The sequence below is a fragment of the Herpailurus yagouaroundi genome, unplaced genomic scaffold, assembly GCF_014898765.1.
Source record: "Herpailurus yagouaroundi ecotype Mexico unplaced genomic scaffold, PumYag 355, whole genome shotgun sequence".
Lineage (NCBI taxonomy): Eukaryota > Metazoa > Chordata > Mammalia > Carnivora > Felidae > Herpailurus > Herpailurus yagouaroundi.
In genome coordinates, this window is record NW_024412572.1 from 1718317 (window position 1) to 1743428 (window position 25112).

The 25112-nt window shown below is 55.7% G+C and overlaps 4 protein-coding genes across 10 annotated transcripts; 2 read left to right on the plus strand and 2 right to left on the minus strand.

Annotated features, from left to right (window-relative positions):
* The first annotated feature begins 1876 nt into the window (after positions 1–1876).
* Positions 1877–4320, plus strand: SPSB2 (splA/ryanodine receptor domain and SOCS box containing 2). The gene is made up of 3 exons (XM_040463053.1): positions 1877–2009; positions 2267–3022; positions 3922–4320. The coding sequence occupies exons 2-3, from the start codon at positions 2359–2361 to the stop codon at positions 4047–4049; spliced, it is 792 nt and encodes a 263-aa protein (XP_040318987.1). The 5' UTR covers positions 1877–2009; positions 2267–2358; the 3' UTR covers positions 4050–4320.
* A 107-nt stretch (positions 4321–4427) lies between these two features.
* TPI1 (triosephosphate isomerase 1) lies at positions 4428–8034 on the minus strand. Its single transcript, XM_040463052.1, has 7 exons — positions 7794–8034; positions 6469–6592; positions 6269–6353; positions 6062–6194; positions 5673–5758; positions 5129–5216; positions 4428–5038 (listed from the first exon to the last, which is right to left on the minus strand). Exons 1-7 carry the CDS (start codon positions 8017–8019, stop codon positions 4920–4922), a joined length of 861 nt encoding a protein of 286 aa, XP_040318986.1. The 5' UTR covers positions 8020–8034; the 3' UTR covers positions 4428–4919.
* Positions 8035–8788: 754 nt separating this feature from the next.
* On the minus strand, positions 8789–22212 carry USP5 (ubiquitin specific peptidase 5). 4 transcript variants are annotated; one of them, XM_040462672.1, is made up of 20 exons: positions 21979–22212; positions 19090–19215; positions 18759–18825; positions 18431–18564; positions 18130–18275; positions 17705–17889; positions 17140–17234; positions 16283–16476; positions 15499–15570; positions 15140–15227; positions 14885–15010; positions 13986–14139; positions 13486–13660; positions 12762–12850; positions 12012–12134; positions 11269–11412; positions 11046–11191; positions 10672–10825; positions 10298–10382; positions 8789–9435 (listed from the first exon to the last, which is right to left on the minus strand). In XM_040462672.1, the coding sequence occupies exons 1-20, from the start codon at positions 22186–22188 to the stop codon at positions 9342–9344; spliced, it is 2607 nt and encodes an 868-aa protein (XP_040318606.1). In that variant the 5' UTR covers positions 22189–22212; the 3' UTR covers positions 8789–9341. The 4 variants fall into 4 exon arrangements, with proteins under 4 accessions (XP_040318606.1, XP_040318604.1, XP_040318605.1 ...); XM_040462670.1 differs by having other exon boundaries at positions 11943–12134; XM_040462671.1 differs by having other exon boundaries at positions 15487–15570.
* Positions 22213–22245: 33 nt separating this feature from the next.
* On the plus strand, positions 22246–25093 carry CDCA3 (cell division cycle associated 3). 4 transcript variants are annotated; one of them, XM_040462680.1, is made up of 6 exons: positions 22246–22357; positions 23246–23421; positions 23675–23804; positions 24078–24371; positions 24494–24597; positions 24734–25093. In XM_040462680.1, exons 2-6 carry the CDS (start codon positions 23302–23304, stop codon positions 24890–24892), a joined length of 807 nt encoding a protein of 268 aa, XP_040318614.1. In that variant the 5' UTR covers positions 22246–22357; positions 23246–23301; the 3' UTR covers positions 24893–25093. The 4 variants fall into 4 exon arrangements, with proteins under 4 accessions (XP_040318614.1, XP_040318612.1, XP_040318615.1 ...); XM_040462678.1 differs by lacking the exon at positions 22246–22357 and adding an exon at positions 22919–23040; XM_040462679.1 differs by lacking the exon at positions 22246–22357 and adding an exon at positions 23009–23040 and having other exon boundaries at positions 23126–23421.
* The last annotated feature ends 19 nt before the right edge of the window (positions 25094–25112 follow it).

A 25112-nucleotide genomic window follows, 5' to 3' on the forward strand; every position in this document is an offset into this window, starting at 1 on the left:
TTCTTTTCTTCCTTATTTCTACTGCCTTATTTCAGGCTCTTGCCACTTGTCACCTGGGCTGCTGTAACCGGTCTCTTTGCTTCTCATCGTATTTCCCTTGATGCCTCCTCTACATTTGCTATGCCAGGGTGGTTTTTCTAATGATTTTTTTTTTTTTTTAAATAATCTCTACACCCCATGTGGAGCTTGACCCGAGCCCGAGATTAAGTGTTTCATGGTCTACTGACTGAGCGAGCCAGGCACTCCCAGGAGGGCTTTTCTAAAACGAGTATCTGACCATATTCCTCTCCTGCTTCCCTCCTATGTGTCTCCCCATTACTGGCCTGTCCAACAAGAGAACGTTTGCATTCTTTAGCTTGATCTACAAGGTCACTGTCATCCGGCACTGACTTTTCTAGGCTTGTCTCTCCTGCTTCCTTTCTAGTTGCAGGGACACCAAAGTCTTCCCATCTACTGCTTCTGGCTTTTTTCATGCTGACCCCTCTGTCTGGAGAATGTCTTCTCCATGCAGCACCCCAAACCTAGCCCCCATCCTGCAGAACCACCTCTCAAGCCAATTCCTAGTCATTCTTTAAGATTCAGCCCAGTGTTAACTTCCTCCAGGACACTTGCCTAACTGCTTGATCCTTGGTTAGGAGTTCCATCCTTTTGAGTCCCATAATACTTTCTTTGTATCTCCATAATTTCATCTACTACATGATAAACTGTTTTATAAATGTCCCCGTAACCTCCTTGGGATTCACTGCTGCATCTTCAGTGCTTAGCACAAATGATTAAATTTGAACCAGAAGCTCCTCTGAGTTTACATATATATAACCTCACTGAATCCTCACAATGCCCTTTGCAGTAGATACCAACAGTATCTCCAACTTACAGAGGAAGAAACAGGCACTGGGGAGGTTAAGTAATTTGCCCAAGGTCATGTGCATACTGGGTTTCAGGTATTCACCCCCAGTTAGCCTGGCTCCACATTTGGCATCTGTCATCACTATATTACATTGCCTTTCTATAGAGTGTACACTCAGTAAGTGTTAACAATAAGAATTATGCTTAGTGACTGCATGAATACGCACCAGGCTCTGTGCTAAGTGCTTTACCTGGACTATTTCAACTCCACAACGACCCTATGAGGTGACTACTATCATTATTCCCATTTTACATAAGAAAAAACAGGTTTAGAGAAGTTTGGCAACCTCCGCAAGGTCATAGAGCTAATGAGTGACATAGCTTCACTCACAACCAGTCTTAACCACTATATTCCACCATTTGAGACCAACAGCTCAGGAATGGATTGACATCCAAGATGAAGACTAGACCTAGGACACCTACCTCTGAAAACATAGTTCAAAGCCTCAGGCATAAAACAGACTCCCTTACAAGTGGGGCAGAAAGCGACCGGTCCAGAAACAGTGACCCAGAATCAAAAGGACATAGAAATAGATGCCAGCACAACGAAAGCCCCTCCTTGACCCCATGCCCCTCATCTCTAGGGGCTCAGGAGTTGAGCGGCTCAAGCGGCTCAAAGGTCTTGACGATGGCGAACGCACTTCCTGGGATCCCAAAGCGGTGATCCCGTCAGAGTTCATTCCGAGCCTCGACAGTCTGGTGCAGACTCCGTGGCTGCCAAGGAGGGTTAACCACCCAGGAGGGTCTCCATGCGGGGCGGGACCTCGAGGCGGGGCCAGAGGGTAACCGTCCGGGGATGGGTCCTGGGGGGACGGGTCCTCGGGGCGGGGCGTGCCCTCCGCAGCAGCGACCCGAGTGGAGTGTAAACCTCCCGCGAGGAGCCCCGCAGGGGGGTGGCCACGGGGCGGGGAGCGACCTGAGGCGGCGACGAGAGGGTTAACCGCCCCGGAGGGCCCCGTGGGGGCGGGGTCTGGGGGCGGGGCGAGGCCGAGGGAGGTGCTGGAGGCGGAAGCGGCCGGCAGTCTGCGCCCTGCGCCGTTCGGCTATCTTCGGCGGGGTTCCTCCTGACGGCCTGTGACTCCCGGCCTGGAAAGCCAAGCGAGGTGCGGGGGCGGTGACGGGGCACGGGGTGGGCAGAGGGGACGACCCCTGGAGAGATCCAAAGGGGGTGAACCCGCGAGAGTCTCGGGAGACCGGGACAGATGGGCGAGGGCAGGGTGATGGGCCTAAGAGCTTTGGGGCGGGGGTGGGGGCGAAGAGGGAGTGGAGCGGTGGTGGGCAAACATGCATGAAAAGATGAGACGCCTGGGTGAGGGATCCCCGCCAGGATCCCGCCCTTTACACCCTCTTCTCTCCCAAGTCCTCTCCAGGTCAATCCTGAGCCGGAGGATCAACTTTCAGAAGAGAGGCGCCCCAGCAAGATTCGGGGAGTCCTCCAAGCTCCTCACCTCCATGGGCCAGACGGCCCTGGCAGGGGGCGGCAGCAGCACCCCCACCCCACAGACCTTGTACCCTGACCTCTCCTGTCCCGAGGGCTTGGAGGAGCTGCTGTCTGCTCCCCCTCCTGATCTGGGAGCCCAACAGCGCCACGGCTGGAACCCCAAGGACTGCTCGGAGAACATCGAGGTCAAGGAAGGGGGGTTATGCTTCGAGCGGCGGCCCGTGGCCCAGAGCACTGATGGGGCCCGGGGTAAGAAGGGCTACTCGAGGGGCCTGCACGCCTGGGAGATCAGCTGGCCCCGGGAGCAGAGGGGTACCCACGCCGTGGTGGGCGTGGCCACAGCCCTCGCCCCGCTGCAGGTTGACCACTATGCGGCGCTGCTGGGCAGCAACAGCGAGTCGTGGGGCTGGGACATCGGGCGGGGGAAGCTGTACCATCAGAGCAAGGGGTTCGGGGCCCCCCAGTATCCAGCCAGACCTCAGGGTGAGCAGCTGGAGGTGCCGGAGAGGCTGCTGGTGGTACTGGACATGGAGGAGGGAACTCTGGGCTACGCTATTGGGGGCACCTACCTGGGGCCAGCCTTCCGAGGACTGAAGGGCAGGACCCTCTATCCGGCAGTAAGCGCTGTCTGGGGCCAGTGCCAGGTCCGCATCAGCTACCTGGGCGGAAGGAGAGGTGAGGCCTGGGGCAGGTGTGGGGAGAGTGTTCTGTTACTGGTGGCTGTGGTTTGGGATGGAAGCTCATCACTTTACAAGAGCAGAGGGAATAGCCTGACCTGCCTCCAGTGTGGGGAATGGCTAAGGGTCTTCACGCATGTTACCTAATTTTCCCAGCAGCAATAGAGGTGAAAGTGAGGCTTGGGAAAGCAACTTGCTAGTAAGTGGTGAGTCCTCAGAACAGAGGGAGGCGCTCCAGGGATTAGGGATTCACCGCAGATATCAGCTCCCGGAGCAAGAGGTGCACAGGGTTAAATGGGTGCTGGGCGAGGTGTAGGAAGAGAACTGGCAGTGCCAGACGCCCAGGGTGTGTACCAGATTCCCTGGGTTCTGATCTGTCTGTGCTACTTCCCTCCTCAAACCCCAGTAAGGGGCCTTTGGGGCCCTGGGCACCTGGAAGGAGAACACCCGAAGAGGCAGGGCCCTGGGAGGGGACTTCAGGGGAGGGGCCTCCTCTAGAAGGGGTTGGGGCCAGAGCTTGGGGCTGGTTGAACTGTTCTCTGCAAGTTGCAGAGTACTGCTCCTCCGGTCACCCATGGCCAGCTGTTGTGGAGTGGAGGAGGGAGGGCTCATCAGCCCCAGCTCCAAGGCTTTACGGAATCAAAACCTAGACCAGCTCCACCACTGTCAGAACTTGCCTGGCCTGTTGCTTGGAGGGCCTTAGCTAGAGCTTCACCCCCAGCTGCCCGGGATGTGTGAAGTCTGCAGAGCCTCCCAGCCCTGGGGGGCCTTAGATCTCCCTCTCAACCAAGACTCAGGGCAGGAAAGCAGAAGAGAACTTGGGCAGGACCCCGTAGTTTGAGGAGGTCGGGCCAGTGGCTGCACCCCTACTTACCTTCCCCTCCTTCTCTCTCCCAGCGGAGCCATACTCCCTTCTGCACCTGAGCCGCCTGTGTGTGCGCCACGCCCTGGGGGATACCCGGCTTGGCCAGGTATCTGCTCTGCCCTTGCCCCCTGCCATGAAGCGCTACCTGCTCTACCAGTGACCCCTGAGATACCACAGATTGTGCTGGGGCCTTAAAACCATCCCTCCCCTGGGGAGTGGGGAGGAGGCACCGCTGGCCTAGACCAGCTACTTAAAGTCAGGAGGTGGGGTGGGGGGAGGTGAGGCTGGGCCCCTCCCCCAACCCTAGCTCTGGGGAGCCCTACGGCCCTAGAGCCTTCCCGAGGGGCAGAAGGGGAGGCTATGGCGGCCTGGGCCTGGTGTGCAGGACATTTTTTCAAGTAAAAACAGTAAGAGATGTGCTGTCGTAGAAACCTGTGTTGTTTTTTTTTTGTTTTGTGCACAAGTGTCCTACGGCTGCCTCAGAAAGGAAAAAGAGGGGATGTGGGCAAGGACAGTGAAGAAGGACACACCACAAGGCTTAGTGCCAGGTGTTTATTTCCCCCACACGTGGGACTGCTCACATATACAACACACACAGGCGTTGGCACCATGGGAGAGAACAGCACCCCTAGCCTCTGAGGGGAGAACAGGACTTTCTCTCAGCCCTTGGCCTCATGGCGGGAGATGGGAGAGGAGGATGGCTTCTCTCTCCTGCCTTCACTGGGGACCGAGCGGGGACCCATGAGCAAATTCCACCCCTTCCACCTCTCAGCCAAGGAGGAGCCACCTTGGTGACCTGTTTAGTTCCAACCACTATAGTCAGTGGAGAAGGGATTGGCCTGGTCCCAACCATTACAGGATAAGGTGTAAACAGTAAGGAAGAGGTATAGTTTGGCCACGAGGGGGGCAGGTGACACCATCAGAAGCATGTGCGGGGTGGGGATGTGTGTGGGGGATAGGAGCACAGTCACTGGGCTTCTGAGCTACCTAGTCCCTGGCTTAGCAGGAAGAGGAGGGGAGACGGATGGGCTTATTGTTTGGCATTGATGATATCCACAAACTCAGGCTTGAGGGAAGCCCCGCCCACGAGGAAGCCATCCACATCAGGCTGGCTTGCCAGTTCCTTGCAGGTTGCCCCAGTCACAGAACCTGGGAACGGAGAAGAGAGAGGGAATTGTCAGGGATGGGATAGGAGGGCTGAGTCCACCCCCATCTCAGGCTGGAGCCAAACCCACTTACCTCCATAGATGATACGGGTGCTCTGAGCCACCGCATCAGAGACATTGGACTTAAGCCATCCCCGGAGCTTTTCATGTACTTCCTGGGCCTAAAACAAGACACCAGACTAAGTAAGCCTCTTTCTGCCTTTCACTCAAAGGCTAAAAGACCCTGGGCCCCACTGAAGAGAGGCAATGTGGTTTCGGGACAAGAACCCTGAGATCTGGGTCAGAATACCACAGCTCCAATTCCACCCAGGCCCTGGAATAGATGTTCTTGGACAAATCACTCTTCTTCTCTAGGCTTGGCCGGGGGGGGGGGGGGGGTTCATTATTATCGTTATTATTTGGGGGAGATTTTATTTTTTAAAGTAATCTCTATACCCAATGTGGGACTTGAACTCATGACCCCGAGATCAGAGAATCAGACGCACTACCGACTAGGCCGGGTAGATGCGCTGGGGGCTCCTGTCTTTAAAATGAGGGGTTGGCTCAGGTGATCTCTGTGGCAGTCTAGTCCTACTGAGGCAGGGTAAGATAAGGGCAGAGTTCCTGGGCTTGGTTACCTGTTGGGGTGTTGCAGTCTTGCCAGTACCAATGGCCCATACAGGCTCATAGGCCAGGACAACCTTGCTCCAGTCCTTGACATTATCTGTGGGACAGAGATCACAGATGGAAGGGTGAACGGGAAGGAGCTATCCAGCCCACAGCCCAGGGAATGATGAATGATGGTGGCCTAATGCCCCCTGGTGGCTGTTGGAGGAACTCCAAGTGGCATCTATACCATCCAGGCAGGAACAGAAGTGGTATGGATGATGCAAGGGTTCTAACCTTCCTCCTTCCTTTCCTGTATCAGCATGGGATGGGGATCAAATTAGGCTGCAGAGCATCTCACCCCACCTTCTGTGCCTCCATAGCCCTGTCCAGGCTCAAAGGTCCCTTTCTACTGAGTTACCTGCGATGACCTTGGTTTGCTCGAAAACGACCTTCTCAGTGATGCCAGCTTCCCTCTCATCTAGCTTCTCCCCGATGCAAGCGATTACTCCAAGTCCCTCCGCCAGGGCGTGGGCCACTTTCTGTCCAATCAGCTGTTGAGTAACAGATTTGGTGAGACGCCCCTCTTGGAATAAGGAATCTTGTACCTCCTCTCCTGATTACTAACCTCGTCAGACTCCCCAAAGACATGCCTTCTCTCCGAGTGCCCCAGGACTACCCACGTGGCTCCACAGTCTTTGATCATGCCAGGGCTAAAGGAAGAGACAGAAAGCCATGCTTCAGCAGAGAGCCCACCCTTTGGCTTTCCCCTCAATGAGGAAAGTGAGGGCAGAGCCCCCACACACCCCTCTCCTGCCTGCATCTCACCTGATCTCCCCAGTAAAGGCTCCATTAGTCACTTTGTAGCAGTTCTGCGCAGCCACAGCAATCTTGGGATCTAGCTTCTGCCTGGCAAAGTCGATGTAGGCGGTGGGGGGTGCACAAACCACTTCTGGAGAGAAGACAGCACAAGGGGATGAAGTCATAAGGAAGCCATTCTCCAGACTTCCATCTTGGGTTTTGGAGTCCCCTCACCTGATTTCTTAGTTCTGCTTTCCACTCCTTTTCATCCCGGCAGGATAACCTTTGTCCACTTGCCAGCCCAAGCTGGGCCTGTACCCAACTCCTTGAGCCTTCCAGGTGTCCCTGGGAGGCCATGGCCCTTGCCCTGCCCTCTGCTCTTTAACAGCTGTGGTTCTGATTTCCCCAGGCTATTCTGGGCCTGGGCACCTCCTAGACTCAGCATTCTCTTGGAGCCAACCACGCCTCCCTTCTAAAATAGCCCATCCTTACCACCCCCAGGCAAGGATTTTTAGCAAAAGCAGAAGCAGCCAACTCCTGGGTTTGCACTGGGGTCTTTGGGGAATAAACCAGGGCCCGTTTTGATGAGGCCCGTGGTTCTGTGATTTAGGTGAGTGGGAGGGTAAAGACTCTGCCCGTGGGTGGCAGTGAGATGACTAGCTCATAGAGAGGCCTTGTGCTTTCCCGTTTCCGGCCTGGAGAAAACTGTAGGATAGCTCCTCATTCCCAAATGGCCCATCTTGTTTGGCACCTGCTCAGCCCCTTCGTCGGAAGGCAGCAGTCATCCAGGCTGCCGAGGGCAAAGGATAGAGCGTGTAGTTCAGCAGGCCGCAGCCGCTAGTCTGGGGGACTCGGCCCGCCCAGCGAGGAGCGGGGAGGAGTCGTGAGCTACGTGCGGCGGCGCACGGAGCAGACGGTCGAGGGGGCAGGTAGCTGGAACCCTGCACGCAGGCTCAGCCTCCTCCCCCACACTCTATGGCTGTCACCAGCCTCCTGCGATCGTCCGCAGGGGCTCCGCTCCTATCCCCGGCTCCTGTTGGGTGCAGCCCAAGCCCGCGCCCCGGGGCCATCTTCCTCCCGGTGACCCAAGAAATCCTTTCCCGCCCCGCGGTCGGAGGGCACCATTAAATGTGGCCCCACCTTTCTTCCTCCGACACACCCCCGGTATTGCGGCTGCAGGGTCGAAGTCCGGACCCCCCAGTAGCCCTTATCCTCACCCCTGCATCAAGGTCCACGCGGACACCCGGCTAACCGAGCTCGGGAGAGAGCGCTGCCACGCCCGACCTTCCCCACACCCCGGCCACGGCCCCGGCCCCGATCCCGACCCCGACCCCGACCCGGCGAGGGCTTACCGGTGTCGGCCGGCACCTTGGCCGCGTTCAGAGTGGTGATGAGTTCCCCCAGGTTTTTCTTCCGCCCATTCATCTTCCAGTTCCCCCCGACGAAGAACTTCCTGGAGGGCGCCATGGCGCTGAAACTGACACACTGAAGGTCAGTATCACCGCGCAGCCGCTGCCACTGCCCGCTTATATAGAAGGCCGTGAGGCAGAACTCCGCCTTCTCCCCGCCCTCGGCCATGGTTAGCCCGGCCCCCAGTCTGGAAATCCTTCCCGCCGCCGCCCCCACCACCTCCCTCCCGCCGCCGGTGTTGCAATGTTCTGACGTTGCCCCCGTTATTGTAGCAACGTTCCAGGGGCGTCCGGGGGCTCAGTGGCTTCAGCATCCATTGCGTGACTTTTGGGAGAAGGCGAGAACCTGCACTCAGAAGAGCCCCCGCTTCACGACTAGAGTCTCCCAGAGGGCCAGAGGTGGCCTGAGATCACATTGCTTGCTGGACGGAGGGAGCTGTGAGGGGCACCTCTCCAACTCTGAGAAAAAGCCCTCCCTTCCCCTGTCAGAGGGGGAAGGACCGCCCACATTGGCTAAAAAAACTGGGCCGCTAAGAGGGAAGCAGTTCAGAACCCCCCCAACCCCTCCTCCTCCGGGTGTCCCACTCCCTGCTCCAGCTGGCCAACCCAACACACCGCAGGGCCTAGCGGATCTGGGACACTTGGGAAATACCCACTTGGGCCCCCTCCCAGGGAGACTGCCGGAAGGAAAGCAGGGCTCTTCACCCCCCATCTTTGCTCTGACAGCCCCCACCCCTCCGCTGTCTTCTTTTGCCCCAGTGCTCACTTCACCTCGTCTCACACCCAATTTCCCAAGAGCTCTAGAACTAGTGAAAAGTTGAGAACTGCCAACGGAGGCGGCAAGGGGCAGAAGAGTGTGCGTGGGGTGGGGGTGGGGGGGAACCTGGCAGACCCACTCACCTGCTAATCTCCCTTAAGGTATCAAACAGGACACAACGTAGCCATTGTACTTTTATTCACATCGTGTATTTTGGCATTTTCCAGAGAAGGGCAGGGAAGAGACAGGGTGGGGGAAAGACAAGCGGGAGGACGAGGGGGATCCCCATTTCCCCCCCAGCCCTCCTTGCCTGACCACACAGGGAGCAAACACAAAGGGGGAGGGGAGGCACAGACGCCCCCTCCTGTGGAAGAGGCTGCACAAAGCTACACCCACTCGCACACACAAACAAGCCCCCCTCCACACCAGGGGCCAGCAGGATTACACAGAGAAGCAGAGCACTGTGGGTTCAAGGGGTGGGGAAAAGCAACAAAGTCTCCTCACTGACAGGTGGCCAGCCCCTCCCATCCCCTTCCTGCCCTATCCCCAAAGTCTCTGGAGTGTCCCCCGCTTTGGCCATTCTCCTATGGCCTCTAGCTTCTTCCCTGCTGCTGAGGACAAAAAGAAAAAAGGGAACAGAGCAGGGGTGGGGCTGAAGTCCATTCCTCAGCCCCTGTCCCGCATGCCAGATGGTCTGTCCCCTGTCCTCAGTGGTAAGGGGTCAGGGCAGGCTCTTAGCTGGCCACTCTCTGGTAGAAGTAGATGTAGCCCAGGTCCTTGGGCGGCTTCTCAGAGGCACACACTTTCTGGTCATTGTAGATCACCCATCTGGGGAAGCAGGGGAGGGAGGAGAAGGATGAACAGACAGGGCATCCACTCTGCATCAGCTTAGTCTCTGACATAGCCCTGGTCTTGGTGCTGCTGATTCTGGAGCACAGGTTCCCAACATTCTCAGCCTGGGCCCCCACAACCTACAGTCTAGCTGCTACCTGCCTGAAGGGGGCATCCATCCGGTTCTCATTCCCTACTCCGAGCCTTCAAATCCTCCAGTATCTCTACAGCCACCCCCACGCAGTCCTGCCAGGCCCCCGTCAGGTCCGCAAACTTTTTCTGTAAAGGGCTGCACAGTAAATAGTTTAGGTTTTGGAGGTCATCCGGTCTCTGACACAATGACTCAACTCTCCTGTTGCAGCATGAAAACAGCCACAAATGATACATATGTGAGTTAAGAGCGGTTATGTTCATTAAAACTTTATTTCTGGGGCTCCTGGGTGGTTCAGTCAGTTAAGCGTCTGACTCTTGATTTCGGCTCGGGTCATGATCTCACAGTTCATGAGTTGGAGTCCCGTGTCCAGCTCTGCACTGACAGCACAGAGCCTGCTTGGGATTCTCTCTCTCCCTCTCTCTCTGCCCCTCCCCCCTGCTCATGCACTCTCTCTCTCTCTCTCAAAAATAAAACTTAAAAATAAAAATAAACCCTTTATTTACAAAAGCAGGTGGCCAGATGCAGCACTTGGGCCGTAGTTTGCCGATCCCTGCTGTCAAACATTCTAAAAATGTGTGTTGTATCTGTGCCCCCCACCCAGCAGGCCTTTGTCTTCTCCTGCAAATATCCTAAGGGCTCCAAGGATGCTCCCACTCATTCTCACCACCGCTCCCCAGTTTGGAAGGTACACGGCCAGCCCCTCACCTGCCTTCCTTCTTGATGTGGCAGACATAGTGACCACACATGGTAGAGGTGCCCATGTGGCTGATGAAGGCAAAGAGCTGATACTCTAGAGAAGGGAGGTGCAGAGAAGACACTGAGAGGAATCCTCGAGCGACATCCAAAGGTACATCCAACAGCTCAAACTCAGGACGCAAGTTTCAGGGAAGGTGGGGCATGTACTGAGTCACAAGTCTGTCTCTGACTCCCAGAATCCCCCCTTCAGAAGCCATGTCAGCAGAAAGAAGCTTCTGCCCTCCCCCCGCCCCCCGCCCCCACCGGAGGCAGAGCTGCCTTGGAATGAGGATCTGGTAGCTGACTGGCTAGATTCCACTGGCCTGTTTCCCAAGGACACTCACTTCCAGGGCCATCCCGGACTTTAGGTCCCACTGGTACAGACTCGGAGATGGAGTCAGCAGCCGAGCGGCCCTCCGAGATGTCCATGGCGGCTTCCGCATCCAGGTCATCAATGTGACTGAAGATCCAGTCCACAGCCCTTTCTAAACTATTGTTCTTGGAGAGGAGGGAAGCATTGCTCTTTCCAACAAGTTCGGGGTAAGAAAAGCACCAGTGAACGGCTCAGCTCCTTCACCACGGCCACCAAAGGGTGGTGCCTCAGCCCTGGCCGTACCACACCGGTTGCCCTCGGTCTTGTTGACAAAAGATGGAACCTCACCCACACCCCCTTCTTCCCCACAGGCCCCCCAGTCCTCAGCCGGGAGACAGCCCATACCGTGGCCCGAAGAGCTTTCAGGGCCTGGTCCCGGGAGAAGCCCATGGAGACGATGGTGCTCACGCAGTCTTCCGGCGGGGGGTCAGCTGCCGCACTGGTGGAGCCAGGCCCGCTGGAGCCAGGCAGGATGAGGGGGTTTGCGAAATCTGCGGGGGTTGAAGGGGTTGAAGTGTGTGGGGGAGGACGGTGGCCCTGTTCCGCCCTGCTACCCACCCCCGCCTACCTGGATCGTCCATGTGTGACATGACCCAGTTCATGGCGGCCTCAGCCCCACTGTTGCCTGTGTAGTAGACGGCTTTGCGGCAGGCGTCCATAGGGAAGCCCATCTCCACCAGCTGGATAATGACGGACTCGTCCAACATGGGTGCTGTTGGGGGCAGAAGCAAGGCCACGGTGACCCGACTCCTTGGGCCACGATCTGCTCCTCCTCCCTCCCACAGTGCAGTCCCCCGGCCCTCTCCCAACCACCACTGCCCCCCCCACCCCCCGTTCCATGCATTTTTCTTCCACGGGGTGGCACCTTACTCCAGAACCTAAACGACAGCATGACATAACGCGGGTCCAGCAGTACTGAAGATACACAACTGAGGCTAAAGATCTCCCATGGAGATCTTGCCGTTTCTCACAGAATGGGCCCTGTTTCTGGAGTATGATGCCTCGCCCCATCCCCAAACAATGAGGTAACGAAGTAGAGAGGCAGTTAGCCAGTGCTGCTGCCGTCCACACAAACAATGTGGCTGGGAGCGCTCTACTCGGTCCTCACATCCATCAAAAGAGGGCAGGGGAAATTGGAAAGGGAGGACAGGAGAAAATACGAAGGACAGGGTCAAGGGGAGGCAGGCAGAGAAGACCCCCATCGGCAAAGGAGAGAGACAGGCAGGAAGAAGAGTCACTAACATGTCGGAGAGGAGAAGTGAGGGGAGCAGAAGGAGTCTTCGTCTTCGTTGCCATAGAAACCAAGGCTACCTTTGGGCTCATCTGGAGTGACCAGGGGTGGGGCAATGTCAGGCAGCTCCTCCTCTCCAGGCTGCAGCCCTGTACCCCTCAACTGGGAGATGTCTAGTTCCTCGGGCATCTCAATGGACACATCTGTAATTGGCATGGCAGGAAAAGGGTCACTTCAGCAGCTCCCTGGGACCCTCCCTGAAAAAGCACTTTGGGAATCTTTTCAAAGCCCTGCCGCATACCTTGGCCCTGCTCTGTAATAAGTTGCTGCTCAGAGCAGCACAAGTCTTCGGGGTCCTGGTATAATACAATCGTGGGCCTGGGAATCCGGAGACCTGGATTCTAGTCCTAGATCTACCACACATGAGCTATGGACAAGGATGGGGGCTTCCCACATGTACAACAGGAAGACTTCCTACCTCTGCAGGCTCAACTGATCTAAGGAAATGAAGTTCAATTAGCAGCTCTCCAAGTCGGCAGGGGCTGTAAGACTCATGAGAACTGTTTCAAGATTATCTAAATGACAACATCTTCCCAAGTGTAAACGTAAAACTACGAAAATCGCTTTGAGTTGGAAATCACTGCTATGACAATCAAGTGCTTTCACAGTTTTAGTCTACGCTTTTCAAACGTGCCTTATCTTGAAACATTTAGGGTAATGTTTTCCTCCTTCAGAGGAAAGTTGGAGAAACACTCGTTTATACACGTTAAGGTCCCTTCCTTTTCTAGCATTTTCTGCTTCACCTCCCTCATTCGTCCCAGCCACCATACCCAGTTTCTTGGGCACCCAGTCCAAACCAAAGGTGAACTTCTTGATCTGGATGACCAGGTAGTCAGGGAAAGAGGCAAATCGTGTGGTCCTGGGGAAGAGAGAATGTCCTAGTACCCAAAGAATCCCAAAGTCCTCCTCTCCTGAAACCCCCACCCTGAGGTTCAGCCTCTCCCCGGTAGAAGCCCTGATCCCCAGAAGATACTCCACATTCTTATCTTGCCCTTGGCAGGCATCAGAGCATCTGCAGACAAGGAGCAGCAGAAGCCAGGGGCCTGTCAAAGGGTAGGGGGTGGGGGTGGGGTGGGGGTGGGAATGGCTGAAATCCCTTGGAACCAAAGCACTCCTTCAGATCCCAAGCTTATGCTCATGACACAATTAGGCCCAAACTAAGTCCATTTGCTAGAAACCCAAATTCTGTCCACAACGGACACTACATGCTTTCGCCCTGACTGAGTGGACAAAAGGTGCACTAAATTGTGACCCCATACCACAAGAGAAGAGGGAATCTCCGGCAGGGGCAGGACAAGGTAATACGGTCCATCGTCCGAGTCTACTCCTGCCAGGGCCTCTTGATTCCCTCGGGGCCAGATTACCAGCCCCAACTGACACTAGCCCTGAGAATCCAACCACAAAGGGACAGAAGGATGGGAGAGAGGCAGACAGAGTCTTTGGGATGACCCTGACATTGGCCCGAAACCTTGGGCGCAGACCAACAAGACTTACTTGACGGCTACCGATTTGGCCTGCAGGGCGGTGCTCCAAAAGTCGTCCACCTGCTCGGGGGCCCCATAGGCCTCCAGGCAGGAGCTGAAGGGCACCTGGGCCCGAACCAGTTCTGGTAGTGGCAGCTTCTCCTCTTCGGCTTGCCGCTTCTTTTCCTCATACTCCAGAAGCTCCTCTGGGGACAGAATTGACAGGTGAACCCTTCAGACGGCACTGCCTCTTTCCCTCCTTAGCCCTGCCAGACTGGCTCTCTGTCCGTGACTACTTGGGCTCCTCCACTCTCCCCAAATCCACCTGACACACATCCACAAACGATCTTGCCTCTCTTCCCCAACACAGCTCTGACAAGCAAAGGTGATCCTACCTCCCCGAGATGCCCCAGCTTCGGCCCTCCAGCTGGGGGAGCAGGGCATACTGTGGGCTCCACTCCCATTAAGGGGCCCAAGCACTCCTACACCCTGGAGCCCCACTGCACCCAGGCCTCACTGAGGGCAACCTGCCTTTGTTAAGGGCCGCGTCCATGGGCACAGGCAGCTGCATGATGTAGTCCACTCGCTGGGTGTACTTCACCTTCTCTGTGGCCAGGCACTTGATCTTTTCCTCCACCAAGAAGCGGAACACTTCGTTAGGATTTTCAGAGCTCCGGCAATTCCTCTATGGGAAAGAGGCAGGGTGGGGAGGTCTGGGCGGCCAGGGAACGAGATGGGGGCCTGAAAGGGTCACTAGGGGCTCAGGGAGAGAGAGAGAGGAGCAGAAGGGAGTCTACCACTAGGAGGCTCTTGGGACTCAAGAGTAGAACCCTTCCCTAATTAGCTCCCCCTCTCCGACTCTGGCGTCTTCATGGCACTGGGAGATTGCAGTGGAACACGCTGGTATTTTTCTTTTTCTTTTTTTTTATTTTTTTTTTTCAACGTTTATTTTATTTTTGGGACAGAGAGAGACAGAGCATGAACGGGGGAGGGGCAGAGAGAGAGGGAGACACAGAATCGGAAACAGGCTCCAGGCTCCGAGCCATCAGCCCAGAGCCTGACGCGGGGCTCGAACTCACGGACCGCGAGATCGTGACCTGGCTGAAGTCGGACGCTTAACCGACTGCGTCACCCAGGCGCCCCTGGTATTTTTCTTTATAAGCAATAGGCATCTCCCTATCAGTTTCTTGGGTGCATCCTTCATTAGGCCGCAAGCCCATCCAGTGTCAGGATCACTGCTTGGCATTACTGTCCTCCCCAGGGGCAACCGCTACTCACAGGGAAGGCCCAGTGCATGCCCGCTGCCGGGTTCCAGGGGTGGGGCTGGTGGGGGCTGACAGGAAAGAATGAGTAGGAGGCAGAAGGGAGAGAACCACGGGCAGACGGAGGGAGCGTGGAGTGCCCTGCCTTGCCATCTTCCCAGCCCTTACCTCCACCATGTTGATGAGGTGAAGAAAGAACTCCTGGGCATCCTGCTGCCGGTTGGTGGAGAACTCGGGGTGACCCTTGCCAATGAGGGCCTTGAACATCCGAGGGGCAATGCCATCTTGAACTTCCTAGGCACAGCCAGGGCAGCGATTCAGCTGGGGCTCAAGTAGGCCACCAAGGGGCCTTCTTTAGACATCTCCCAGACCTCAGTATCCCCATAATTCCAGAGCCTGAAAGGGATAGAGTCCCAGACTCACCTTTTGTTCTGGCACCTGCTCCCCATCGCCTGACTCCGGTGCTGGCTTGGAATATTCTCCCGAGAGAAGGCCATGGCCCAGTTTGGCCCTGCATTGACATCCAAGAGAACCACTTAAGCTTCAGTCAACTGTTGATCGTCTGACATCTATCTTGCCTTTTCCTCCCCAACTCAACCCCGGCATATAGACCTCAGACAACTCTCCAGAATGTGAAAAACCTGAGATTCCCCAGGAACCCAACTCAGGGCAGACAGCATGGCCAGAGGCAAACGTCCTGAACTGCTGCCCACTCCAGGTGGTCATGGAGGAGAACGAAGGCATACAGGCTGCAAGGCTGTACACAGGACTTGGCTACATACACCTGGGTGCTGAAGTCCTGGGTAGGGTCCGTTGGGGCATTCTGGAAGATCTTCTCCAGCTTGTCCACATACCTAAGAGCCAAGAGAAGGATAATTGGAGGTGCTCTGGCATGGGTTCCAAGGAAAAGGGGACTATTATCCATTAGATCGGGGGAACAAGCAACCTTCAGAGTAGGGAGTCATGTGGTTAAAACACGGGAGTCCATTTCTTTCCAGCAACCTGCCCTTCCTCCCCTTCTCAACTAAGCCAGCATGCAGTGTACCCTGATGCATTTTTCCCCCCGGCCTCCTCCCCAGGAGTGAGCCAGGGGAAGGGAGAAAGTTGCCTGTCACCACATTGCTAAGTTTTCACATGTGCATCAAGTCCTTCTCAATTAGAAAGCAGGCTCATTTATGCTCAGAATCTGCCGTTTTGGTACCTTAGTGACCCAAGCCCTCCCCTCCCCCAAGTGCTACATGTCCATGTCAGGTACTCATCTGATGTCACTGGCCTCAAGTAAAGACCACCACCTCACCCTTGAGTAGTCAGGAAGCCAGGGAGAGCCCCAGGATTCGGTGTTCTGCTCTCAGTGGGGCTTGTGTGGCCGGGTGACAGTGGGGTGGCTCTAGAACTAATGGGACAGCGCCAGCCACAGTATAACAGGAACAAAGACGGAGCTAGCACACAGAGGTACTGAGGGTGGCTGAAGGAGGAGTGTGCCTAGAGGCTGGCGTCCAGGAGGAGAGCTGCGGGGTCAGGGGTACAGGGCCAAGGGGCCAGTCATGGGGAGAGGGCGCCACTCACTTCCTCTGGAAGTCGGGGATGCTGAAGAGGACCTGGACCACGGAGTTGAGGTAGCAGCTGTTACCCAGGTTCCGGATGCCCGTGTAGCCAGGCCCAAACAGGGGCTTCAGTGGCACACTCGACTCCTGGATCAGCTCCCATTCGCCAATCCGCTGGTTCATATCTATCTCCAACTCAGTCATGGTCTTGTCCGTCTGCAAGGGAAGGGATGCTTCAGACAGGGCGAGACACTCAGCCCTGAATTTTTTACACTGATCCTTCACAGGGTCCGGGACGCTACCCTGCTGGAGCTCAGAATGTGTTCAATTATGGCCTCTAACATGGGAGACGCACTAGCTATTTCCAGTCCAAGTTCCAGAAGGCCTTGAGCGATCGTCCCGGAGGCGGTTTAGTGGTCAGGCCTCTGCCTGGGGGAGAGGAAGAAATGAATGCGAGTCCTTCCACTTGAAGTGTTTTTTCCATTCCGAAGCTGCCCCTTCTCACCCTTCAGGTCTCCGCTCCAGGTCTTCCTGCCATAAGCTACTGCAGCACCCCCTCTGTCTCTTTCACAGTGCCCTTCGGTTTGTGTTCATTCACTCATGTGCCTGAGCATGTGATTAATATCTGCCTTTCCATCTAGAGTGTAAGTCCCTGAAAGGCCACACCTGTCTTATTCACGCAGTGACTAGCACAGAGCAAGTACTCAGTAGTGGTCGATGAATGAATAATGGATTCTAGAAACCTTTTCAAAGGAAGCCCACATGTGTCGGGGACCGGGATAACCGTGGCAGCTCGCTCCAATGCGCTGCTTCAGCCTCAGGCAAGACAGGGCCTGGCGGGCAGGGACGAGAAGAGTCTGAAGCTGCAAGGGGTCTCACCTTCTGCATCTTCAGCATGTCGATGCCGAAGTGGGACAGGTGCTCAGCCAGGTTGGGGTCCAGGACCATGTCATCCTCATCATAGGAGTACACATCTAGGGCAGGAGGCAGGGGTATCGTCAGAAGCGGTGGCTCTGGCCTGACCACCAGTCCCACTCCTTGCCCTGGTTTTGGGGGGAGTGGGGGTGGTGGAGCGCTGGTGGGACAGAAGGATGAGCCTGTAAGGGTAACCCTCTTGGCTCCCCTGACTATTGGTGAGGTCACAAGCCCTTCTGAGACTCGCGGTCAGGGAAGACGGGGTGAAAAGAGGCCAAGGGCTGGCATTACTTGGGGGTCCACCCCCAGGATAAGGTGCTGGGGTCAGATGGTTTGGGAAGGATACTCACTACACAGATTATCTTGGTAACCTCTAAGGAGGGGGACTCGTATTTGGGGGGTTTAGCTGAAGCTCTAGTCTCGTCTGCAACATTCTCATTGTTTATCAAGAGGAGGTATTCCCGTGCTCCCCGAGTAACGGTTAAAGCCCACTCGAGCGTGGAGGCGGCTGGAGGAGGGGAGGGAGTACCGGCTCCATCAGGTGTGATGGTGCCCAGCTTGACGGCCAGCGGGTAGTTGGTCTCTCTGTAGTGTTCCACGGCGTGGTTGTTGCCCCCACTGCCATCGAAGTAGCGGCGGCCACAGAGAATGGAGCCGTCTGTCAGGTTGAGCCACAGGTTCTCTCTCATGTCACACTTGGAACACTTCCAGCCGCTAACCAGGGAGAAGAAAATATGCTGAACTATGGGGCGGGGGGTATATGGGATTGGCCTCTCCATTGTGAGAGCTCTCTCTGCTCCTCTCCTCTGGACGGCCCCTGGCTGAGTTCATCTCCCTCAGCGCCCCCCGCCTTAGCCTGCTCCCGATGCTCTCTCCCACCAGATCCCCCAGGAGAGTGGCCTCTTTACCCCTGCTCTGGGGGTGGTGCCCCAAGGTGGAGGGGCCAGGCCTCACCAGGGAGGGATTCGAGCAGGGTTGTCCAGCTGCTTGAGGTTGAAGGCATGCTTAGACACCTGCCGTACTTCCCCATCCCAGGCCTGCACCTCCTGCTTGCGGGAGGCCGAGTCGGCTGACAGTAGGGCCTCCACCGCACTGGTCACCTGGGGGAAGCAGAGGGTCAGAGACGGGACCCAACCCCCCGCCCTCTAGTCCCTCTAGCCCCTCAGTCTCCAGCTTTCTCAGTGCTTGCCCAATACGTCACTGCTCTGGACCTGCCTGCCCCAGAGTCCCCGGCAGGGCAGGAAGGCATTCGTACCCGGTCTCTGACAATGTCAGGCAGTCCCCCCAACCCATCTCGGGCAATCTCCAGGTAATCCGGCAAAATAACAATCTTCACATCCTCATCATATTCATACTTCTCCTCGCTGAGGTCAAACCCGCCTTCAACACCTGGTGAGGCAGGGAAGAAGGAGGAGGGTAGGACAGCCACCATGGGTAAATGTCCCTCCTCCCAAACGGCATCTCGTTTTGTCCCCTCCAGAGCTCTAGGGCCACTGGTCAGGCCCATTCTTTGGGGGCCTTCCGAGTGCCTCTGAGGCCAGGAAAGACCAGCTCGGGAAGAACAGGGCTGAAATGGTGCTCACCAATAGCCAGCCGGGTGGGCTTCTTTCGCGGGGGGTCTCCAGTGCCTGTCGTGGTGTCCTCCTCTTTCTGCAACGAGGCAGGAAGGGCGGGATCAGCAGTGAGTGCCAGGGAAGGGACAAATGGGGAAGATGGACAGGACAGGGTGGGTTAATCTCAGAAGGGAGTGAAGCTAAATAAAACATGTGTGCTTGAGTTTTAATGATACCAACAGAAACAGGCGAGAGGGGGAAATGCAGCCTCTGGGAGGTCAGAACAGAAGAGACAGATTCAAAATGAAGACCAGTGGGATGTGCCTGAAAGTCCCGGGCCTTGCCCCAGCTCCATGCCTACCGGGCGCCGGGTCCTCCGGAGGTGCAGGTAGACGCGCTGGCCCGTCTTGTTGAAATGTCTCTCCACATACTGTTTCCCAAAGCCCAGGAATGTGTTCATGCAGATGTAGAGGCCACCCTCAGACTCCTGCAGTGCAACAGGTAGGGGAGGAGATACAGGGAGGATGACGCCTGGCTAGGTGGGGAAACCAAGACCTGGGGTCAGAAACTGGTTTCCACAAGAAAGGCTCTGTTCTCTACCACCATGTGGCTGTTGGCAAGTCATTTAGCCTTTTGGGACCTGGTACATGGCTAAGATTCTCCCCATTCTCCTATGACTTTGATACCAACCAACAAGGACACCAGGAGCTAAGCAACACCTGTCAGTCACCATTCCTCTTTCTTCTCGCTCCTTCTTTGGGCTTTGGAGCCTTCCAATCAATTGCAGAGAACTCCTTTACGAGGCCAATGGGAATCAAATACCATGGACTTCCAGGGCCAGTGCTTACATTCAGAGGGAAAAAGGGTCCTTTCCCGGGAGAGGAAAGACCTGCATGTCAGACACTGAACCTACTCCCCACACACGACAAACCCTGCCTAATCTCCAGGATTCAGAAAACTTTCCAGACTGGAGGAGCAAAGATTCTAGCACCTGAACAATACACCCAGCTCCTGAGCCTGCCAGGAAGACCAGACTTCTCCTTTACAACATCCTACCAGGTCGTCAAATCCTGGTCCATGCTGAGTCCTCTCCCTCCTCTCCTGCTAAAGCCTGGAGCCAGGCTAACAGTGCCTTGTCTGGGGCTCACTGTTATACCTGGACCTGGTTCGGCAGGGACACGAAGACCAGCATTCTCCAGCCGCTGCCCTGCTGCCTCCCCTCTGACCAATAACTAAATCCCGCACTGAAGTCCATCAACTGCCAACCTCAAAGCCAATCCCTCTCTAGAATAATCTAGCAATACCTGCTGAGACAACTCAAACACATATAACGCAGGGAGAAAACAGGGAGAGAAGGGTCCACCCTAAATCACAGCTAAGGAAGGAGGATGAGCTTCTCGAACACTGAGCAAGTCTCCCAGTGTCTTTGTGAATAGTGATGGATAAGGTAGAGGAGGTAACTGGAGAAAACAACAGTCTTCCTTCAGATCCAAGCAACGACAGGCATCTTCTTCCTCGAATAAATGCCTCAGTGGCCTTGAAAAATTCTCTGCTGCGATATGAAAAATAGGGCACCGTCTAAGGCAGTTCTTGGTCCCATAGATTGCTCTGTACCACTCCCTAGAACAGTGTGGATTGCAATGTTCATGGGCAAATGGAGCATTTTTCATCACAGGGGTCAAACAGGCTTTCTACCATGAATTGAATTTGAAGATAATCAAACATGCTGGAAGTTGGTCAGGAAAGCAACAAGGCCACATTGGAGACCTCTTGACTTGGGATAAAAGAAGCAAAGTATAATAAGCTTACAAAAACACCATTTGGATTATTCGAAGCAGTTACTAAGGAGAGGCAGACAGGAGTGTGAAGAGGGAGCCACTGACTTCTACCATCTGTTGGTAATTAAGAGAAACCTGTCTCTCCTGAGAAAGACAGGACCAAGCCATGCACTTGATGAACTAGATGGCATGCAGGAGCTCTGCAGTAACCAAACTCCTCTGCTGGAAATAAAAATGCTGGGTTTCCCCCAGCCTTGGGAGCCCTGGAGCTCTGCTCTGAGCAGTCAGTCCTCTTTTGGCTCTGCCAAAGCCAGACTCCAGAGAAGCAGCACATTGTCTGAGGCCCAGATCAAAGCCTAGCAAACCAAGCAAACCACAAATGACAGTGATGATCCTGAACTGGGCCTTAGATCATGCTGCTATACTCAGCACTGGCGATGCATTAATGAAGCCTTTCCACTCTGACTTGCAGTTTTCCCTGCCACGAGCTGGTCTGGCTGAACACCCTGGGCAGGGCCCAGCGACCGCTTGACGGGAGGGGTGGTAAGGGGGGCGGATCCCAACCAGGCTGCTGTTGCCTTCTCAGCTCAGGCTCTGGCCAGGCCAAAGGCTAGTCTCTGCTTGACGGTGACACAGGAAGGCAGAACTGCAGGAAGGGAGGTTCCGGGTGGAGCCTACAAAACGTGAAGCATGGTGTGGGTGGAGGCTTTGTCTAACTAGTCAAGAGTGGGAGCGGGATGGGAAAAGGGTCTTAGTATCCTCCACGAAAGACACCATCTCCCTGGGAATACTTTTAAAAGGGTTCCCTGTGCTCTCTGTGATGGGCGGGAAAAGGGGGGCTGCGGCCATAGTTCACCTCAAAGGAGAAACGACTAGAGCTTTCCTCCCTTCTTTCCTCTCCTCCCTACCACCAATGACCCACCTCCCCGCCCCCTGTCCACATTAACCATGGGTGGAGTCTAAGTCGGCCTTTCTCAGAACCGCCCTTCTTCATGGTCACTTCCAGACTACTAGGCGCCCAGGAACTGCAATCCCCACCCTCCAACCCAAACCCCGGCCCAGAACAGTGCAGGGTCGCCCCATCCCTCCCACACGAGACTACAAAACCCGGAGAGCCGCGCGCGGCAGGCAAGGCCAACTCCCAGGCTTTCGCAGGGGTCCACTTGGGGGATGTAGTCCAGCGAGCGGGATGCGCCTCTACCTTGGAACGGCAATGAGGGGAGTGAGCGACTACGATCCCCACAGTGCTCCACGAGACGGGGAACGGGTGGGGCGGGCGCGGAGGCTTCCGGGAGCGGTAGTCACACGACAGCGCCAGCTAATTAAAAGCAACGGCAGGGAGGAGCGTGGGAGACTACAAGTCCCATGGTGCATCGCAGGGAGGCGGTAGCCCAAGCCTTGCAGGCCCCGGCAGAATGACCAGGGCGATGGAAGGAAGTCGTGCTCGCTGCGGGCGTGGGGAATGGGCTTACCGGTGTGTCGAAGGAGAAGGCGCACTCGTCTTTGTGGACCCGGTCTCCAGCCTTAGGAACCCGGATCGTCGGTAATACTGACAGCAGCGCCTCCTCACTCAGCTCCGCCATGACACCGGCAGCAGCTCCTCCACACACAGCGGCTCCCACCGTTCCCAGTCCCCCACCCCCTAGTCTGGCCGTCCAATGAGCACTACTCGTTAGGTGCATGCGCTAAAAGGAGGACGCGCGAGAATGGCAGTTGGACGCAGCCTGCCTACTAGTGCTCCGCCCTCTGCCCTACTCTTGAGTAACGCCAATGAAAAGCGCTTCTAATGCAACCGATGGTCGGAAGAACCAATCCCACTCTTCCAGGGCAGAGCGCATGTAGAGCAGCGAGGTGGGTCCGGGAGTTTTGGACGCTTGTACTCTGGGACCCCTACAGTCCTTTCGCGTGCCTTCTATCAGAGCAGAAACTGACGGTTGTTTAAACCAATCAATCCCAGAAACTTTCCTGGGTCTTGTCCAATCGGAAAATAGAAGGGCAGTTGTAGTCTTTTTATTTGAAAAGGGGCTGTCCAATGAGGCGGAGTTTGAGAGGGTTAGTGTCGAGTGATTGATAACTCCGTCGACCAATAAGGATTACCATCTCGCCTGAGAAAAACCTTCATAACTACAGCGCCAGCCAGATATGTACATAATAGCGTCATAATTCATGATTCTATTTTTTGAATAAAATCATTTGGTTCTGAAACTGGAGGTCTGAAAACCGAAGACTGGCACTCCTCAGAGTCTCACGATGGACAACTCGCAGCCGGTGGCGGAACAAAAGTCCCGTATTCAGGGAGGTGTCACCCCTGAGCAAGCCAGGCCGCTGCTCATTGGCCCCACTGTCCTCATGACAGACGTCCTCCGAGCCCAATGGCCTCCTCACAGGAGGCGGGTCTCATATAGGGGGCCTATTGGCGTCTGCGTCGGCTCAACCAATAGAGTCAAGGCAGGGGGCGTGGCGGGAGGTTTGAAACTCGGCGTCGGGAGTTGAGGCTCGAGCTTCTGTGCATCCCGAAGAGGAATTGGGGCCCGGTAAGTGATTGGAATAAATTAATAGAGGGCCCAGCAGGCTCGCAAGGAGCTGGCTTGTCAGCTGCAACAGTCGTTGTTTCCACAGAGGCCTCTGGCCCAGCGGCGGGGAGGTTCCTGAGCTGGGAGCAGGGAAGATCGGGTGGTCTGGAGGCAAGAGATCGGACGCGGTCGCGGTAATGGCTGAGACCTGAGTCATTTCTCACAGGCGTCCCCTCCTCGCCCCGGGCCGGGCCCCGCCCCACCTTCTTTCTCCTGGTTGAGATGGGCTCAGCCAAGAGCTCCCCGGTCACCCCGGCGCGGCCTCCGCCGCACAACAAGCTTCTGGCTCGAGTGGCGGACCCCCGTTCACCTAGTGCCGGCATCTTGCGCACTCCCATCCAGGTACTCTGGGGCGGAGGGGCGGGGGCAGAGTCTGAATTCTTGGGCCTCTGCCTAACCTGATTCTGAGAAAGCCCTCACACCCTCCTCCTCCCTCTAATTTGACACCTTATTTTCCACTTTCTTAATCCGGTTGGGGTAGGCTGAATGCCTGAGGGCCCTGACAATACCTGCCTGGAATATCAACCTGGGGCTAGAGACCTGGGAGGGAAGAAGAGTCGGGGTCCAGACTTGTTTTAGCTTTTGGTTCTGCCAGGTGGAGAGCTCTCCACAGTCAACCCTACCAGCAGGGGAGCAGTTGGAGTGTCCTAATGAGGCCCAAGACTCAGATCCCCGCTCTCCTACCCTTGGCATTGCACGGACACCTATGAAGACCAGCAGCGGAGGTAAATGGTGGGCCCAGGGAATTTTGGTAAGGCTGTCACCTAGCACCCTTGGGTTGGGCCAATGAAGCCATTTTCCCAGAGCTCCTGCTCAAAGGAGCCTCCATTCTTTTGATTGAGCCAATCTCACTCTTCTCTCAACATTTTCTCCCTCGATTTCTCTCTTCCCAATCAATCCCTCACCCACTAGAGCATGAGTCCTAAAGTTCCTATATGTATTCTTCTTGCTGAATGATTTGTATCATAGGGTCACTATCTCACTTGACTTCTGTTTAGAGCCCCCAAGCCCACTGGCGAAACAGCTGAATGAAGTCTTTGAGAAAGAAGCCTCCAAATTGAATCGTCCTCCAGAGCTTGTTCTGCCCCTAGAGGCAACTTCACCTTCCGAATTGAACTTGCCTCTGGGCACCCAGTTTTCCCTTGAGGACCGGATGCCACTCTGGAGCCAGACTGAGCTCCCCCCCAAGCAGGTGTCCTCCAGGGAGGAAGCAGGACAGCCCTCACAACCCCCCACGGCCAGCCAGGGCTCAGACAAGCCCTTAAGAGACCCTGAGACTCCCCGATCTTCAGGTACAGAACCTAAGGGCAAGGATAGGGAAGAGAAATTGGGATAATGTCCACGGATGAGTGTAGGAGGAATAAAGTGTAAACCCCTAATTTGGGTTTTGGCTTTAACTCCTTACCCACCCTAGGTTCTAAGCACAATAGACGGAAAGGAAATGGCAAGGTACTAGGGAGATCTCCCCTCACCATCCTACATGATGACAACTCCCCCGGAACTCTGACACCACGACAGGTAAAAGGAGAGAGGGTGAAAGCTGTTACTAGGAACCCCAGGATAGAGAGGTAGAGGGTGGGAGTCCTTTCTACCCAATCTTCCCTGTCCTGAACAACCCCCCTCCCTCCTCCAACTCACACACTGCTTTTGGCAGGGTAAGCGGCCTCCTCCCCTGAGTGAAAATGCTAGGGCACTAAAGGAAGGGGCCATTCTGGGAACTGGACGACTTCTGGAAACCGGAGGCCGAGTGTGGGAGCAGGGCCAGGACCAGGACAAGGAAAATCAGCACTTTCCAAACTTGGTGGAGAACTAGGCCGTGCGTGGCCCCAGCACCGGGTTCACCAGGGGCCTGGTGAATGTTGTGTCCTCACAGCCCCTTCTTTCCCTGGGAGACTGGAAAGGCTCGTTGTCTTCCACTCCCCCTAAACTACTAACTCGGGGGACCGAGCACTTTCTTAGGCTTTATTTGTGTCTTGTGTGTTTCTTGTATATTAAAGAAAGTGATTTTAAATTATGCTTTTAAGTGTTATGCC